The sequence below is a fragment of the Primulina eburnea genome, chromosome 10, assembly GCF_022965805.1.
Source record: "Primulina eburnea isolate SZY01 chromosome 10, ASM2296580v1, whole genome shotgun sequence".
Classification (NCBI taxonomy): Eukaryota; Viridiplantae; Streptophyta; class Magnoliopsida; order Lamiales; family Gesneriaceae; genus Primulina; species Primulina eburnea.
The window spans coordinates 32,054,739-32,072,498 of NC_133110.1; the positions used below are offsets into that span (position 1 = coordinate 32,054,739).

Below are 17,760 nucleotides of genomic sequence, written 5' to 3' on the forward strand. Positions count from 1 at the left end.
CTATCATTATATCTATTTTTTTGAACTAAAACTTTTTTTTTGCCTGATTTCTTTCTTTAATTTATTAATTTATGTTCTGGTCAAATTTTGTGAGAACGCTGGAATATAAATGTATGTAATATGTTCGAATAAAAATAAGTAAAGTATTATTTTTATGAAATATTCATGGATTCAACCACCGTTTGTTTAATAATTAAGTAGGATGATTTGATTATTTTTATGACTTGATTGAGACTCACATGACTATGAAATGAATATACTTTTCCACAAGACAGAAATTGGTCGAGGATTAGTTGTTATTATTTTTGGTTGCTTTAGTCAATTGCTTGAAGTTTACAATTAATGTTATTGTCTACTTTTTGTAAAGATTATAGGATTTGCTGTCTATGGCATTGACTAATTTTTGTGAAGATTATAGGATCAGGTATATATAAGAGAATACATGGGTTCCATCACGAGCTTTCTACCTTGACTAGGGATGGGCCGAGAGTCCAAAATCCGGTTTGCACCTGATCTTGATGGACCCGTTGGTAGGGTATGAAAGGGTTTCTACAACTTTAGATAACAAAATACAATAAGAAGCAAAAAAATTTTGGAGAAAGAAGCCGATTTTCCTTGTATTGTTGGTTGTTTCTTTTCATTTTATCTGTATCAAAGCAGTGTCTCTCAAAGTGTCGTTCAGATTCACGAGTAAAATCTATGTAAGATAATAAAAATGTGTGTGAAATGTCTATATAGTATAATAAAAATGAAGATAAGATGGTAAAATCCATCATAATCTATGTTACCTTCATATTTGTCATGAAGTTGAACAATTCTTTATTCAATAATAATAATAATTTGTTTTCTATTTATGAAATTATGATATAGTTGAATATTTAATTTTTAAATAATTTATTTCGTTAAATTTGAATATTTAGATTTTAGATTTGATTATTTTATTTTAATAATTAATTTTTTTTTCACTAACAATACTTAATTGTTTATATAAAAGTTTATGTAGTACTTGTAATATAGCTGAAATTGTATGCGAAAATATATGATAATATTAATTTTAATTTTTTGATTTTTTAATAATGTGAATAAAATGATTTAGGTAAAAGATCAAATTACTTTAGTAAAATTTTAAATTTTAAATTTTCAAATTCAAATTTTTTTTTCTTCAAATAAGAAATGAATTTCTAAATACTATTTTTAAATTTCAAATCAAATACCAAATTAACTGCTAAATTCATGCTCAAAATCTAATTCCAATTATTCCGGGTGAAAAATCCCCAATCAAAACATTTATTGGATTCACTCCCTACCCACAAAATTATGGTACTATGTCATACAAAATGTGGTACACTTCATGTGGAAATGTGGTACTAAAAAAATACCCAAAAACTGAGCACAAAAAAATCGACGGCTGAGGACCGAATGCCAATTTCCGTTCAAACATATACCAAGTTAGTTACTCATTATTTGATTATAATAGATACTGGACCCAATAACAATCCATCTTGACCGTTGATTGGACGCCGCCCAGATGATCAGTGGCATTTTAGCTTTCACTATTTCCCATTGGGAAAAACACCGTTAAAGAGCACTGAGATATTTTCTTCAATATCTCTTCCTAGCTTTTGAGGCTCCTGCATCAGTCTGCTGCTGTAGTTTTTGTGGATTTGTGCGGGTGGTTGCAGCCGCTGGATCGGTGACGTGGCGGTGTTGGGAGTTGTCGGATTGGAATTTTTGCTGTTTTCCACTTTTCCCGTGTTGTAATAGATTGCTCGATTACCTTACATGGATTGGGTTGTGATTAGTTGCTAGCAATGGTGAGCAGAGGTCAGTTTTTCACCTTCTTTCTCTGTTAGATATTGCCTTTTTCACTGAGTTATGATCTGCATTATGGAAATTAGAAGCGAGGCTTCTGAATTTGGAAGGGGGAGTTTGTGTTGGTTATAGTGGAGGAGATTTGATTTGTTGAGGGTCGGGAGGGAGTTCAGTTATGAAGTATCTATAGCATTAATTCTATCGGGGGTTTGAATTGGAACCTGTTTTTAGGTTAGTGTCTTGATCGTGGGAGTGATGGAGAATGAAACTGGGAAGAGTAGGGATGTGTTCATTGATCGGAGTAAAGTGAGGATTTTGCTGTGTGATAATGATGACAAAAGTTCTGAGGAGGTCTTTACCCTTCTGTGTAAATGTGCTTATCAAGGTATTTTCATTTCTTCTTCTTCAATTTTCTTTAGCAACTGTTCTTTGATTGATTTTGTTATTTTGTCATGATCTTGAGCAATTGTTCATAAGTCAGAAATTTATTTGTCAAGCATCATTACTTCAATAAGATAAAAGCTTACGAATTACGACTTCAATATTTCTGCCATTTAGACGATCAAGTTATATTAACGATTGCATCCCTTCTAAGGTTTGGATATATCATAAGGGACAAAGAATTGCGCGGATTCCATTTGATTAGATTGCTTTGCCTTTGACAGGCCCATCTTAGGATCATTTGGCTAGATTGATGTATAAGGAGTCGGAAGAAAGTCAAATGCAGTTTACTTGTCCAAGTATAAAATAAATTGCTTTTGAAAAAATTCTAATTGCAGGAAACTTCTAGAACTCATGTAGAAAGTTTCATGTTGATTTTGATGCTGAATATAGTTGGCCCTTGCTTTCCAGTTATTTCTGTAAGATCACCAAGACAGGTGATTGGTGCACTGAATGCTGCGAGGCCTGATTTTGATATTATTCTCTCTGAAGTTGACCTTCCGATGTCTAGAGGATTGAAAATGTTAAAATATATCATGAGGGACAAAGAATTGTGTCGGATTCCTGTGATCAGTAAGCGTAAATTTCATTTACATTGTGCATTTCATTCGATTAGCGTATGCCGTGTTGAGTTTGAGACAGGCTGGTTTAATTGTCATCCTTTTGTTGCATTGTTTTGCTTGTTAGTGATGTCAGCTCAAGACGAAGTCTCTATTGTTGTTAAGTGCCTAAAATTTGGAGCAGCTGATTATCTTGTGAAGCCATTACGTACTAATGAGTTGTTGAACTTGTGGACACACATGTGGAGAAGAAGGAGAATGGCACGTACTCTTTTCTCATTAAGAAGTTGTTTTTAATATGTCGCTGGTTTTCATCGGTTTTCTTTTAGAGAACAGTGTGATGGGTATCTTTATTTTCAAAATAAGATAATTGACTAGTCTCATGCATCACACATGCTTGGAACTGTTTAACTTATTTGATGTTTGTACCTGGATACAAAAGGTTGAGGACATGTGTTTGTATGATCTTTTGAATCATTAAGATAATAGCTGTTCTGATTCTGCAGCTATCGTGAAACAAAGCTTCTTTTTCTAGGTCTGTTCATCAAATTTCTACAGGGAGTGCCACATGTATGTGATAGTGTTATTTTTTCTTGGGCATGGTGTATATCAGCCTTTTTGGTGTTTTATTTACGTAAGTATTATGATGGTTTATCTCTTGATTTTACATCGACAGCTGGGACTTGCTGATAAGAGCATTGTAAATTGTGATCTGGTAGCTTCGGATCCTAGTGATGCTAATACAAACAACACTACTTTATTCTCAGATGACACAGATGACAGGTCTCTGAAGGGTAATAGCCCAGAATTTTGTGTTTCGACACATCGGAAAGAGGAGGTGAGTTTGAGTTTGAGAACTATATATGAATGACACCAGCCATGATAATTTATTTCTTCCATTAAACATTATCTTCAATTTCTAAACGTTGAAGATAAAAGTTTATTGCTGGTCTTGAAAGAGCATATATAGTTTTATCTCAACAAAGGCTTCAGGACAATTTATTGTTTTTAGTACCAAGGAGAGCATAGGGGTTTTTCCATTTTGGCCAAATTGGTTGTCTTTAACTAAGTTACTCCATTTGCATCTTGTTTAGATTCCTGCCACCACAACTGCAGCTGGGATAGAGACTGTGATTTGTGATCTCTCAGTGTGTCAGCCTGACATGCCACAAATAAATGACAGAGAGCCAGGTTATTTGATCACGACTTTTTAAATAATTTTAGACGGCCTATAAATTTTTAAAATAATAATCATATTTTCCTGTAGCATGTGGAGAGAGTAGATCATGCGTCACCATTTGACATATGTTTCTACAATCACTGCTAAGTCCAGGAAGCATATAATTGGAATGAAGTGTCTGCTATATTTAGTATTTTTAAAATGTGGTTCATTTGGATATCCATCCATCTTAGAACGTCTTCTTGATTCTGTTCTGTTACACTTACTGGTGCGTGATCGACTAGTCCAAATGGATTGAAAGGATTTGGAATCAAGTTTTTTTTCTTGCCTGTAATTGAAGTAGTGGTTGTTGGACTTTTGCATAATTTAAACTTGCCCAATTTTATTGGGACATATCAAAACCTTGCAGATGTTTTGCCCATTTTCCGTTGTTTATGGTTAAATAGTTATAGCATCCAGAACTAACATCAAAGTTTCTATGATTGGTCTAATTGAGATGAGCAGAGTTTGGAAAACGTAAAATGGGAAGAATAAACCATGAACCATGTGAACTGATATTTTTCTGTTGGAAGAAATATTTGACTAGGCTAGTTAATAAGGCATATAAACATTGAATACCAAATAAAGTTGTAAACATCCATTAAATATTTCAATGCAAGGGAGGTTCTTCCATAAAGATTGCAAATTTGTGATATTCACTTGCTTTTCTCCCTCCAAGTTCTCAGTTAGTGACACCTAGTTTTGTTACTCTCTCTCCAGAATTTTCCATGTTTACTGATGGTGTTGTGTGATATTTTTAACTGATTTCTTCAAGCCTTCCTTATTCTTAAATGTTAAATCAGTATTATTATAAAGTCTCTGCTTAGAATCTGTTTTCCTTTCAATGCAACTTTATGTGGAGTTGGTTTTCCAATGTTTTAATCTGATATTTGTTTTGGGTGTGAGATCAAAATATATCCTGCTGATTTCATCCGGAGGCATCTTTTTGATTCTTTTCAACAATGAATGCGATATTCCTGATAATTAGGAAATAATAATGGCCTGGTAAAGGAAATCATTTATCCCTGTTTTGTTGTCTCCCATGTGCATGTAACTAATTGTGGACTTGAAACGTTTCCAGGACAAATTTCGGTTTTTCCAAATAAACAACTGAAAATAGGCGATTCTTCGGCCTTTTTCATGTATATCAAGTCAACCACACCCAACAGTAACTCCCAAGGGCCACCTTCTGTTTATGACGATGAACCTCAGCATTTGAAGATAGCAGAGCATCTCTCCACGGTTAGTGATCAAGTTGGTATTGAAATCCAACAGCAGGATAACACGAAGACCCTGGAAAATCATTCTCAAGGTGATAAAAATCACTGCAGTAACAGCGTTCACGATTCTTTCTCTGCGGAGAGGTCATGTACTCCTGTATCTCATGATATCACACTACAGAGGAACTCGGACGAACATTTCTCTCACTCACATGTGCATTCAAGAAACGTTAAAGATGCGGCCGGTCGCTACACTCATATCGCTTATCCTTACTACATACCTGGAATAATGAATCAAGTAACTATGCCACCAGCCTCTATGTATCACAATCACACTCTGGATATACATAACCATTCTAATCCTGCTATATTGTCTCCATACAATCACATTCCTCAATGCCCACCTCATGTCCAAGAGATGGCGCCTTATCCATACTACCCCTTTGGTATATGCTTACAACCTGGTCAAATGCCTGTTCCCGCTCCTCATTCATGGCCGTCTTTGAAATATTCCTCGGTGAATGAAGAGAATTCGTGTAAAGTTGATCGGAGGGAGGCAGCCTTGATGAAGTTTAGACAAAAGCGTAAGGAGAGATGTTTCGACAAGAAGATCAGGTATGTGAACAGGAAAAAACTCGCAGAACGTAGGCCTCGCCTGAGGGGCCAGTTTGTGAGAAAGGTAAATGGCATTGCTGTTGATCTTAATGGGCAACCGGCTTCTACTGAAGAAGATGAAGAAGGTGGAGAAGAGTATGATGAGGAAGAGGACGATTCTTAGCATGGATGGGACTCGAATTGTGAGTCGTTGGAATCTCCGACTAACATTGGAACTGGTAGAGCTGTTTGAAGAGATTCTCAGTAGGTTTCTTGGTGTCTGTCACTTCTCCTATCGTGTTGCGTAGAGTAACTAAACTTTGTGACATTATTATAAGAAGCTTCAATTAGTTCTGCATTTGAAACAATAATCAATCTGCGTAGAATTTGGTTGCACGAATATTTGCTCCTGCTATGTCAAAAAAGTAGTATGAAAAATTGTCCTTTTAACTCTAATATCATTTCTTTCTTGTTAATCCAAAGATACGTATATTTGGCATAAATCTAGCCTAATAATAGCATGTCTATGTATATATATATATATATATATAGAGGCTCTTTCCACAGGGCCGCACCCTTAAATACCTGAAGTTGGTAATAATAAGCTTAAGCCATAATTTTTCAACCGTCCGTATATTTTATACATTCCTCTATGAATGGAGTGTTGGAGTTGTTTCGCCAAGAAAAATCAATTTTCTCACTCACTTCTTGGTTTGTGCTTTTAGACCTTTACTCCTGGAAAAAATTTATTTGAGCCAAACCCATGAGCCATCTTTAACTTTTTATATAAGTTACCCCATTGTAACTAACATCACCTACTTTCAATAAAAATAAAATAGCACCACCCGCATATTATTCCAGTTTCATTTCTATATAAATATATATAGATACATATTAATGGAAATGCATATAAATGAAAATGAATAAGTAAAGACAAAAATGTAACTATCCTAATAAAGCAACAACTATGGCTTTAATTTAGGGTAGACCTCGTTCCCACTACATTTGGAAGTTGAAATGTTATTCCACAATATATAATATAATAAAATAAAAGATAGAAACAAATGGAACCCATAAACCTTGGTGCTTGGATTTTATACTATCAACTTTACCTTCACGTAATGGACATTTGTATAGGCTTAAATTATTATTATTATTATTTTTATTATTATTTGTTTTATTTATTTTATTTTATTTTATTGTAAGATTAAAGTCTAAGACATTACATAATGCTATCATTTCAACCGCAAGCAAACCCCCCAACTTACACTTTAAGTTCTCACACCTATTATGATGTTACTTGTCATCTAGGAAATTCCTAATCCATCAAAATCTGTTGGTTTCATGCCCCCACTCTAGCTGTGAGATGTTTGTAAATGTGTTCTGACGCCATATCATGATATAAACACCTTTCTTTCTAATATATATATATATATAAATTAATTTTTTTCCAAAACTAAAAAGAATTATTTTACGAATAAATCACATTTTTTGTCATGTAATTTACACTCATTTGTTATCCTATTATCAGTAACTTACATTTTTTTTTATTTTAGTCTTTTTGTATTGGGACGTCGATATAGGATCAGATACGTCATTGCCAAAGTCAGTATTTTGCAGTGACTAGTCATAATTTTAATACTCATATGAAAATTGACTAAAATTGAAAATAAGTGCAAATTGGTGAAGTAAGAACGTAAATTAATCAATAATAAGACAAAAACGAAAAATAATGCTCGTTAAATGTAAGAAAAAAATGTAATTCTACCCTAATTAAACATGGTGATTTAGAATGCACAATTTTTAGTACCTTGCAACTAATGTCTTGATTTGGAGATCACAAAAAAGTAATCAATGGTATCTAAACGAAGCCATTCATGAAACCAAAAGCTAAAACTACTCCAACTTAAAAGCTTTTGCTATTAGTTTTTTAGTCGTTGGCCAATCCACCAAAAAACTACACTTTCCCAACACCTCCAAACTACCAAAACGAAATCCTATACTATTATCCATCCATAAATATTATTAATTTCATATATTTTTTAAAAAATATTATTTTAAAATAATTAGCACATTAAATATATCCTCACAATTCGAAAGCATAAACGGTAAACCCCAAGTCAACATATATCATACATCCCATCTTAAAAATTTCGATCCACACCCCATTTCAAGAAATCAACACCACTCTTATCTTTCCTCCATCACAATGGAGAAAACAGCTGCGATCATTAGAAGATCAGTCTTCACTTTCTTGAAGAACTACCAGTACTTCACCTCCACTCCATCTCTTTCCGCCCTCCCGTTCGCCATCTCGTGCCTCGCGTCCCAGCTGATCATCCCCACGTCGCCGCTTTTCCCGATAATCCACCTCCGTTTAAGGTCTCTTTTTCTTGCTGCAGGTTTCCCTCCATCAGCAGAACTCTTTGCCATTCTCAATCTTAAGCTCTCTCAAACCATTGTAAACTATCTTTTCTCCTTACCCTTTACCATTTCCTTTCTTCTTCTCGCCAAAGCATCCATAATTCGAGCCATCGAGCATAAAAAACCAGAGCAAAAACATGCGTTCTCTTCTTGGATTCAACTGCTCAGCCCTCTACTCATCACACAATTGTGCAACTCGATGCTCATTCTTTCCGCAAACGCCACTTGCTTCTGCCTACTAGTCGTGTACTTCAACTTCTTCGAAATGTTGGGAGCTCTTTCTGCTCCTGGATCTTCACTACTTTTGTCAGCAATAGGTGCTATAATCTACTCTATCATTCTTGCCAATGCCTATGTTATATGCAATCTTGCATTGGTATTATCCGGATACGAAAAGGCTGGCGGATTTATCACAATCATCAAGACTTACGTGTTGATCCAAGATAAAACTGCAACTGCATTATCATTAGCTTTGCCATTCAACATGGTCTTAGCAGGCATTGAAGCCTTGTTTCAGTACCGCATTGTTCGAGCCTATAATCGAGCTTTTGCCATCAACTCAGCCATGGTTTTTGAAGGATTTCTCATTGCATATTTGTATGCTATGATACTAGTTCTTGATACAGTTGTGGGCTGCATTTTCGTCAGAAGTAGCAGAACAACAGAATCCGAAATCGGTCAAGAGGATGCACACTTTCATGGCATCGAAATCCAAGATACAGATTGTAAGTTTCTCGCAAAAGGGATTTGAACTGGTTACTCTTCGAAGAAATATTTTCCAGAAATCAACGAGATTCATTACATTTTTTGTCTGAAAAATGTGTTGTTTTTGTTCCTCAAACCTATTTCCAAAGTGGGAATTCGCAGTCTCAAACAACATGTAGATTTTGTCAGTCAATCACACTCGTGTTTGGATTGAGATTCAATGTAAGTTATTAAATCCATTTGTTCCAATTTCTTGATTATGCTTTGATTTCAAACGTGTGAATCAAAAAAGTAACTCGATGAGCACATTTTTTGTAACAAAACATTTCTATAAATATTTATATGAAACTTTATGTTATTTTTTGTCGAGGAAAATATCTAATGTTTCGGGCTTACATTTAATTTAAATTTTTTTATAATTTTATCAAATACAAATAGTTAATGTGTAGGGAAACGATTAGCACATGGCCAATTAGATGTATGAGTATGATAATATACCAACTCTTGATGGCAAGTACCCGAGACTCTTAAAGTTATGGCACCTAATCCTTGATCGTTTAAAATATTTCATTTTTATGAATATTTAAAAATATAGTTTTTATAAAATTAAAAAAAGAAAAGAAATTTTCAATTTTAATTTTCTAAATTAAGATATTATACCAAAGTGATATAATTTATGAGTTAAATATAAAACGAATCTTCTTTAAATCAATTTTAAACTTTATCCTAAAAAAATATTCTTAAAAATATTGCTTATTTAAGTTTATATTTATTTATTTTGAATAAATTATCAAAATAGTTTTTGTATAATTATAAAAATCATTCATATGTATAATATATTTGAAATTAGTTATAAAATAATAAAAAAGAAAAGGAAAGAAAAAATGAATTTATGTTGAGGTCGATGTTAGTCACACGTGTGGTACTTTGAGATAATAAATATGAAAATAAAGAATAAATTCAATATTTACGTGAAAAACCCAAAAAATTATTAAGGTAAAAACCACGAGTAAGATGAAAATATTTCACTATAATATTTTATGGTGTACAGTCACTTACTGTGTTTTCAAAGAGAACATACCATCTCTTAATACAGGAGAACAAAACACTTTACAAATATTGTAGAATTAAGCACTCAAATGATATAAGATGGGAGAAAATTAAAAGAAGAGATACTTGATTATGAAGGATTGCATCTATTTATAGATGCAATTCCTCGTCTGAACGCATCCTTCCGTTTAAAAAAAAAAATTCGGCCATTTTGACAATCATTTAAAGTGTTTGCCAACTTATTTTGACGGGATGACTTTGCCGATATTTCTCCCACTTAGTATTTGATTCAGAATCAAACACATTTTTTTCTTCTACTACTACTTCTCGTGCAAAGTGAAATTGCACTCCAGTGTGTTTAGTCCTGGAATAAAAGGCTGGATTTCGTGCGATGTGCAAGGCACTCTGACTGTCATAAAACAAAGAAACATTCTCTTGTTTGTGCCCAATCTCCTCCAATAACCTTTTAATCTATATTGTCTCCTTACAAGCTTGACTACCTGTCATATATTCTGCTTCCTTCGTAGATAACGCCACAACTGTTTACAGTTTTGAAACCCAGATTACTGCTCCCCCTGCAAGTGTAAACATATAACAAGTAGTAGATTTTCTCTTATGAAGATCTTCTCCATAATCTGAATCGACAAAGCCCCTGAGTGTAAAATCTGATCTTCCATAACCTAATACAGCATTTGAGGTACCCTTAATGTATCTAAGGATCTTCTTAACAATACTTTAATGCTCTCTTTAAGGATTCACCATATACCGACTAATTGCTCCCACTTCTTGAGCAATGTCCGATCTTGTACAGATCATGGCGAACATCAAACTTCCCATTGATGATGCATATGGTACTCGAGATATCTCCATCCTCTCTACTTCACTGCTAGGACACATATGTTCGTTGAGCTTCTTTGATTCTCCTGATCAAGTCAGGCTCAACTTGAATAGCAGTAAGTCGTAGTGGCCTCCTGTCTGTATCAAATTCTAATCCAGAGAAACAGCAATGTTCAACTAGCTTTGTAACACCTATCGTCGATAAGGACAAAGAACATACCTTACGACTCAAGGCATCTGCTGCTGCATTTGACTTCCCTGGATAATATTTGATCTCGCAATCAAAGTCCTTTAACAGATCAAGCCATCTACGCTGTCTCATGTTCAATTCCGACTGAGAGAACAAGTACTTTAGGCTTTTATGGTCTGAATAGATCTCGAATTTCTCGCCATAAAGATAATGACGCCAGATCTTCAGTGCAAAGACGATAGCCGCCAATTCAAGATCATGAATGGGGTATCGAGTCTCGTGAGTCTTCAGCTGTCTTGATGCATATGCGACCACATGCCCTCGTTGCATTAAAACACATCCCAAACCTCTGTGAGAGGCATCACAATATACAACGAAATCACCCGTACCTGAAGGAATCATCAAGACAGGTGCACTGGTCAGCCTCTTCTTCAATTCTAGAAAGCTAGACTCACACTCCTCAGACCATAGGAAGGGCGCATTCTTCTGTGTCAATTGTGTGATTGGCTTGGCAATACGGGAGAAATCTTGGATGAATCGTCTATAGTATCCTGCTAGACCCATGAAACTGCGTATTTCTGGTACAGAAGTCGGTCTCGACCAACTGATCACCGCTTCCACTTTACTCGGATCAACAGAAATACCATCTCCAGATATGATATGCCCCAAGAATACAACTCGATTCAACCAAAACTCACACTTGGACAATTTGGCATACAATCTCTCATTTCTCAGGGTTTGCAACACAATTCTGAGATGTTCTGCATGCTCATTCCTGTTCTTAGAATACACCAGAATGTCGTCGATAAAGACAATAACAAAATCATCCAAATACCTCTGAAAGATTTGATTCATCAATCCCATAAATACCGCCGGAGCATTTGTTAAACCAAAAGGCATGACAATAAATTCGTAATGCCCATACCTGGTTCGAAACGCTGTCTTCGGTATGTCTACATCTCGAACTCTGAGCTGATGATATCCGGATCGCAAGTCAATCTTAGAATACACAGAGGATCCCTGCAACTGATCAAATAGGTCATCGATCCTAGGCAAAGGATATTTGTTCTTGATCGTTGCCTTATTCAACTGCCGGTAATCGATACACAACCGCATCGATCCATCTTTCTTTCGCACAAATAGCACCGGAGCGCCCCAAGGAGATACACTAGGTCTGATATATCCCTTGGCTAGAAGATCTTCCAACTGTGCCTTTAATTCTTTCTACTCTATCGGCGCCATCCTATAAGGAGCTCTCGAAATAGGAGTGGTACCTGGAATAAGATCTATACTAAAATCTACCTCTCGCATTGGAGGTAACCCTGGAATCTCCTCTGGAAACACATCTGCAAATTCCCGGACTACTGGCAAATCTGTTAATGTCGGGCTAGATTTCTGAACATCTACAGCATACACAAGGAACCCGTCTGCTCCTTTTTGTAACAACGTATTCATAGACAAAGCCGAAATCAAGGGAATCCGGGATCTGGAACCCTTTCCGTAGAATTTCCACTCGTCTGTCATTTCTGGTCTGAATCTGACAATCTTGTGGAAACAATCCACGGTGGCTCTGTACTTTGTTAACATGTCAATTCCAACAATACAATCAAAATCAGCCAGACCCAACACTATACACTCTAGGTCAATTTCATGCCCCTCAAACTGTAGAATGCAATGTCTAACCGTAGTTACCGATATCAAACCACTTCCTAACGGAGAAGTAATAGACACGACATCTAGTAACGATTCAACAGGCAGAGAATGCAATAATGCAAATCGTTCTGATATGAATGTATGCGATGCACCCGTATCTATCAATATATAAGCAGGATAACCGCAAAGGGAACAGTTACCTGCAATGACATCATCTGGGGCATCCTGTGCTTGCTCTTCAGTCAAGGCAAACACCTGAGCCTGTTGTCTCTGAGGCTGACTCCCTGGCTGGCCACCTCTGGCTCGAGGTTGGGTCTGTGCTGGTGGCGGCTGAAATGAGTGAACAGATGAAGCTTGCCTCTCAGGCTGAGTCACGGAGGCAGACGATCCTACAGCCTGGAATCTCGATGCACCACTCCTTTGAGGACAGACCTTGGCATAATGCCCCTGTTGTTTGCATACGTTACACCTGCCCACTACACCTTGACATTGTTCTGTGGCATGCTTACCTCCACACGTACTGCAATATCCACTCATCGCCTCTAAACCCTGGCCAAGACCTCTCTGTCTTGACCCGTTGGAGCTCGAAGAACTGCTCCCTGCCCTCTTAAACTTTTTGCCCTTTGCTTTCAACTGATCCTTGCGTCCACTACTGCTACCACCACTTTCGAATCGAGGAGGATGTTGTGCTGGAGGTAGTGGCGGTCTCGGACTCGGTGCAACATACGGAGCACTCCGTTGCCTAAGCAATCCTGCTTCAGCTCCTTTGGCACGATTCAATGCATCCGAGAAATTATCGGGTCTCCCAGTATTGACCAACGTAAAGATATCTGGATTCAGGCCATTTATAAACTGATCCGCCATGGCCTCATCATTACCTGAAACGTGAGGTGCAAAGCGAAGCAAAGAAGAAAATTTAGCAACGTACTCTTCAATGTTCAATTGCCCTTGCCTCAGGTTTGCAAATTCAGCGCCTTTATCTTTACGGTAGGATATAGGAAAGAATCGCTGATAAAACTCGGTCTTGAACACTTTCCATGTAATCTCAGTGCCACGCTGTTCTAGTGCTCTTTTGATATTCAACCACCAATGTTTAGCAATGTCTTGCAGTTGATGGCCAATGAGCTTCACTCTCTTCTCATCACTGTACCCTAGAGACTCGAATAACATCTCGATATCCTCCAACCAGCTTTCACATTCGATTGCATTTTCTGTACCCTTGAGGGTCGGTGGTCGAAATGACTGGAATCGCTTTAATAAAGTCTCCATGGGCTTAGCAATGACATCCATCGTATCTCCGGATGTGCTACCCTGTTCTGGCGCTGGTGGTCGTACTGGCACAACTGCTCTTCTAGGAGGCATGTATCTAATAATCCAACGGATTAGCATACAAGATATACAACTGTCTCAGCCCTCCTCTAGTCAGTTACCTCTGACCTAGAATCGGTTCTGATTCAGTTTATTACATGCTGTAATCACTCAAATAACAAACAACATGTAATAAAGAAAGCAATAAACATGCTAGCACAGCATAAGCAAGGAAGATGACTCGATCTACCCCGCTCATTCTACTCTATCTCAGTCTACAGAACCTACGGCTCTGATACCACCTGTTGTGGGGACCCGGGCTCTAATTCTTTTCTTTGGGATTAAAACGGATCATTAATATAAAAAGTGGGTCAAATTTTTTTCGCTTTTACATTAACTCAAATGAAAGCTAACTTAAGAAGTCTCTATGTTATTTAACAACATAATATACAAACATAAGATACAAATATGTCTGGTTCCAAACCATATTCGACAACTAGTAATTAAATACAGTACATGCCAAAAGTACAACTATTAGTTCTTCTGCTATGCCCGAGATCACCACGCTATGTCCATCTCTCATCCTCTGCGTGACCCAGATCCTGCCCCACCTGTTGTTATGCACACATACAGACATAACAACAGCCGGAAAACCGGTGAGAACAAATCCCAGTATAAACATGTATACATGCATATAATCAATTAAACATGAAACATGCTATCATGAATGACATCATATGCACATGCAATGCAATGCGAATCAAACCATGTCTGGACTCGACTCGACTAGAACTCTAGGGATCCCGGTGTGAATAAGACGTCACTACCTACCCTCCAATCGGGGTAATGTACGTCTCATTCCTAGACTTCGGTCTGAGCTGTATCAACGGCGGCAATAAGAGTAATGCCTACTCCTATGCTGAGATACACCGAAACGTCTAGCTATTTGACAATGCCTGTCAAAGACTCTCCTATCTTAAATGCAATGAATATCAATATGTAAACAACGTATAATCATATTCATATCTGAATATCACACTGATCATACACGCTTGAATACAATTCTGAAATCAAAGCATAAACATGTTAAAAGATTGAATATAATGCTATACACAATTCATAAACATGTTACAATATATCTAATAATACTAGTATGTGATTTTGGTTGGGAAACTCAAATAATATCTTATTTGAGTTACATCTCCCCAAACAAAACATGACTTATACCTTTCGTCGCTAAACCTTTAACGATGTCGAGGTCTCGATGTCGAAGTGAGGTAAGATGAATCTGAAATGGAATGTTGATACACAATTTATCAATTACTAATCCAAATCAACACCTATACTATCAATTCACTAGTGCATTTCAACACCATCGACGGCATAACGGCGTATTTCTCGATACCGGTCAATCCATACAACATAATCAACCCAAAACTATATCCTCAATTCATAATCATCACAATATCCAAGTCAAGATCTCAAAATCTGCATATACTTCATTCTATACATGCTGAAAAATCATAATAATAGCATACGATATCCGTTCTTCGATCCGATTGTATTTCTACGGTATCAATAACTACAAGAACACATTCTAAAGCTTAAACCATAATTCTCCCAACATATATATTTCAAAACATGCTGGAATTGAAGAAAACTTACATCACTTTGTAGATAATGAAGAGAGGAGTTCAAAACCGAAGTCGGATCAAAGTTTGGATGCTTAAATCTTACAAAATCACCATTATAAGTGAAGGAGAAATTTGAAAACCTTTCCTCCTCAGAAACCTCGATCCTTGCTGCTGAAATAAGAAGAATTCGAGGCAATCATATATATATACCTTGCATGTTTCGAACACATGGCTCACCCTTTGAAGCACACGTCTCGCGCATATGCGCGGCATTACTCGCGCATGTGCGCGAGACCTACTGTCTCGTAGATTTTAACACTCGCGCATATGCGCCACTCAACTCGCGCATATGCGCCAATGTGTCTGGACGCTCCGCGCATATGCGCCACTACTCTCGCGCATATGCGCCAATGCTTTTGGACCGACCGCGCATATGCGCGACTAAACTCGCGCATGTGCGCCATAGCTGCTGGAGGTATCGCGCATATGCGCGCATTATCTCGCGCACGTGCGCCGAAGCTACTGGAATTTAGGCGCATGTGCGCGCATATCTTCGCGCATGTGCGCTGGAGCTTCGACCTTTCTCCTCTCTTTTATACATTTTGCCTTCCTTTTTAAATCCAATAAAATACATCTATAATCATCTTAATTCTTAACAAATCCGTCTGATTATGATAACTAAATCTTCGAGCCTTACATTTCTCCCCCTCTAAGAAATGAGTTCGTCCTCGAAATCGCATGCCATTCTATCAATGCAAGTATAAAAGTAATCACACCAACACTAAACAAATACTTACATCATTGAAATAACTCGGGGTGTTTCTGTCTCATGCCTGCCTCTGTCTCCCAAGTCGCTTCCTCGATACCATGACGACTCCACTGAACTTTCACAAGTGGAATATTCTTCGTTCTGAGCTTCTTTTCTTTCCGATCAAGGATCTGTATCGGTTGCTCCACGTAGCTCAAAGTCTGATCAAGTTCAGCTTCGTCAGGATGAATGACATGAGAAATATCTGGCATATATCTTCGCAACATTGATACATGAAACACGTCATGTATTCCAGATAGAGAAGGAGGAAGAGCAAGTCGATAAGCTCGATCGCCAATTTTCTCAAGAATCTCGTAAGGACCAATGTATCGAGGAGATAGTTTCCCGCGTTTGCCAAATCGAACAACGCCTCTGAATGGAGAAATCTTTAAGAATACTCTATCTCCTGCCTCAAATACTAACGGTCTACGTCTGATATTGGCATACTTTGCTTGTCGATCTTGGGCTGTCTTCATCCTTTTCTGAATGAGTTTCACTTTCTCTGACATGTCACGAATCATATCTGGCCCAAGTTCTGGTACTTCTGAGATATCATCCCAATATAGCGGAGATCTGCACTTCTTGCCATACAAAGCTTCAAACGGTGCCATTTCGATACTCGTCTGATAGCTATTATTGTAAGAAAATTCGCAAAGAGGTAGGGAATCTTGCCAACTAGTGTCAAAATCTAGCACTACGGCTCTCAACATATCCTCTAGAGTCTGGATAGTCCGCTCTGACTGTCCGTCTGTCTGAGAATGATACGCAGTACTCAGGTGCAATGTAGTACCTAAAGCCTGCTGTAAACTGTGCCAAAAGTGCGAAGTGAATCGTGGATCACGATCTGAGACGATAGACTTCGGCACACCATGTAATCTGACTACCTCTCGAACATATATCTCCGCCATCTGATCATGCCGATACGTCATTTTGTACGGAATGAAACAAGCTGATTTGGTCAATCTGTCAATAATGACCCAAATCGAATCACAGCCACGGAAAGATCGGGGTAACTTCGTCACAAAGTCCATGGAGATGTGGTCCCATTTCCATTCAGGAATAGACAAACTCTGAAGTAACCCTCCGGGCTTCTTCCTCTCGGCCTTCACCTGTTGGCAATTCAGACATTTAGACACATATTCGGCGATGTCTGACATCATCTGTTTCCACCAGAACTGTGTCTTCAAATCATTATACATCTTTCTGCCCCCAGGGTGAATGCTGAACCGACTGCAGTGCGCTTCGGACATAATCTGATGCTTCAAATCTGAAACATCTGGCACAACAAGATGGTTATTGACGTAA

The 17,760-nt window shown here is 37.3% G+C and overlaps 2 protein-coding genes across 7 annotated transcripts; both read left to right on the top strand.

Annotated features, from left to right (window-relative positions):
• Positions 1-1,556: 1,556 nt before the first annotated feature.
• LOC140803269 (two-component response regulator-like APRR1) lies at positions 1,557-6,296 on the top strand. 6 transcript variants are annotated; one of them, XM_073159055.1, is made up of 7 exons: positions 1,558-1,824; positions 2,044-2,197; positions 2,592-2,826; positions 2,941-3,074; positions 3,349-3,651; positions 3,908-4,004; positions 5,114-6,296. In XM_073159055.1, exons 2-7 carry the CDS (start codon positions 2,141-2,143, stop codon positions 6,028-6,030), a joined length of 1,743 nt encoding a protein of 580 aa, XP_073015156.1. In that variant the 5' UTR covers positions 1,558-1,824; positions 2,044-2,140; the 3' UTR covers positions 6,031-6,296. The 6 variants fall into 6 exon arrangements, with proteins under 6 accessions (XP_073015154.1, XP_073015156.1, XP_073015155.1 ...); XM_073159054.1 differs by having other exon boundaries at positions 2,665-2,826; XM_073159056.1 differs by lacking the exon at positions 1,558-1,824 and adding an exon at positions 2,478-2,552 and having other exon boundaries at positions 2,066-2,197; positions 2,665-2,826.
• Positions 6,297-8,055: 1,759 nt separating this feature from the next.
• LOC140802847 (uncharacterized) lies at positions 8,056-9,021 on the top strand. Its single transcript, XM_073158464.1, has one exon. The coding sequence runs from the start codon at positions 8,056-8,058 to the stop codon at positions 9,019-9,021; it is 966 nt and encodes a 321-aa protein (XP_073014565.1).
• The last annotated feature ends 8,739 nt before the right edge of the window (positions 9,022-17,760 follow it).

Bases quoted from the DNA above. Each gene is read 5' to 3' on its own strand.
- LOC140803269 (XM_073159053.1), top strand. From the start codon at position 2,141: ATGATGACAAAAGTTCTGAGGAGGTCTTTACCCTTCTGTGTAAATGTG. The intron at 3,075-3,348 runs GCACGTACTCTT...TTCTTTTTCTAG, and splicing joins TGTGGAGAAGAAGGAGAATG to GTCTGTTCATCAAATTTCTA. The intron at 4,005-5,113 runs GTTATTTGATCA...AAACGTTTCCAG, and splicing joins AATAAATGACAGAGAGCCAG to GACAAATTTCGGTTTTTCCA.
- LOC140802847 (XM_073158464.1), top strand. From the start codon at position 8,056: ATGGAGAAAACAGCTGCGATCATTAGAAGATCAGTCTTCACTTTCTTG.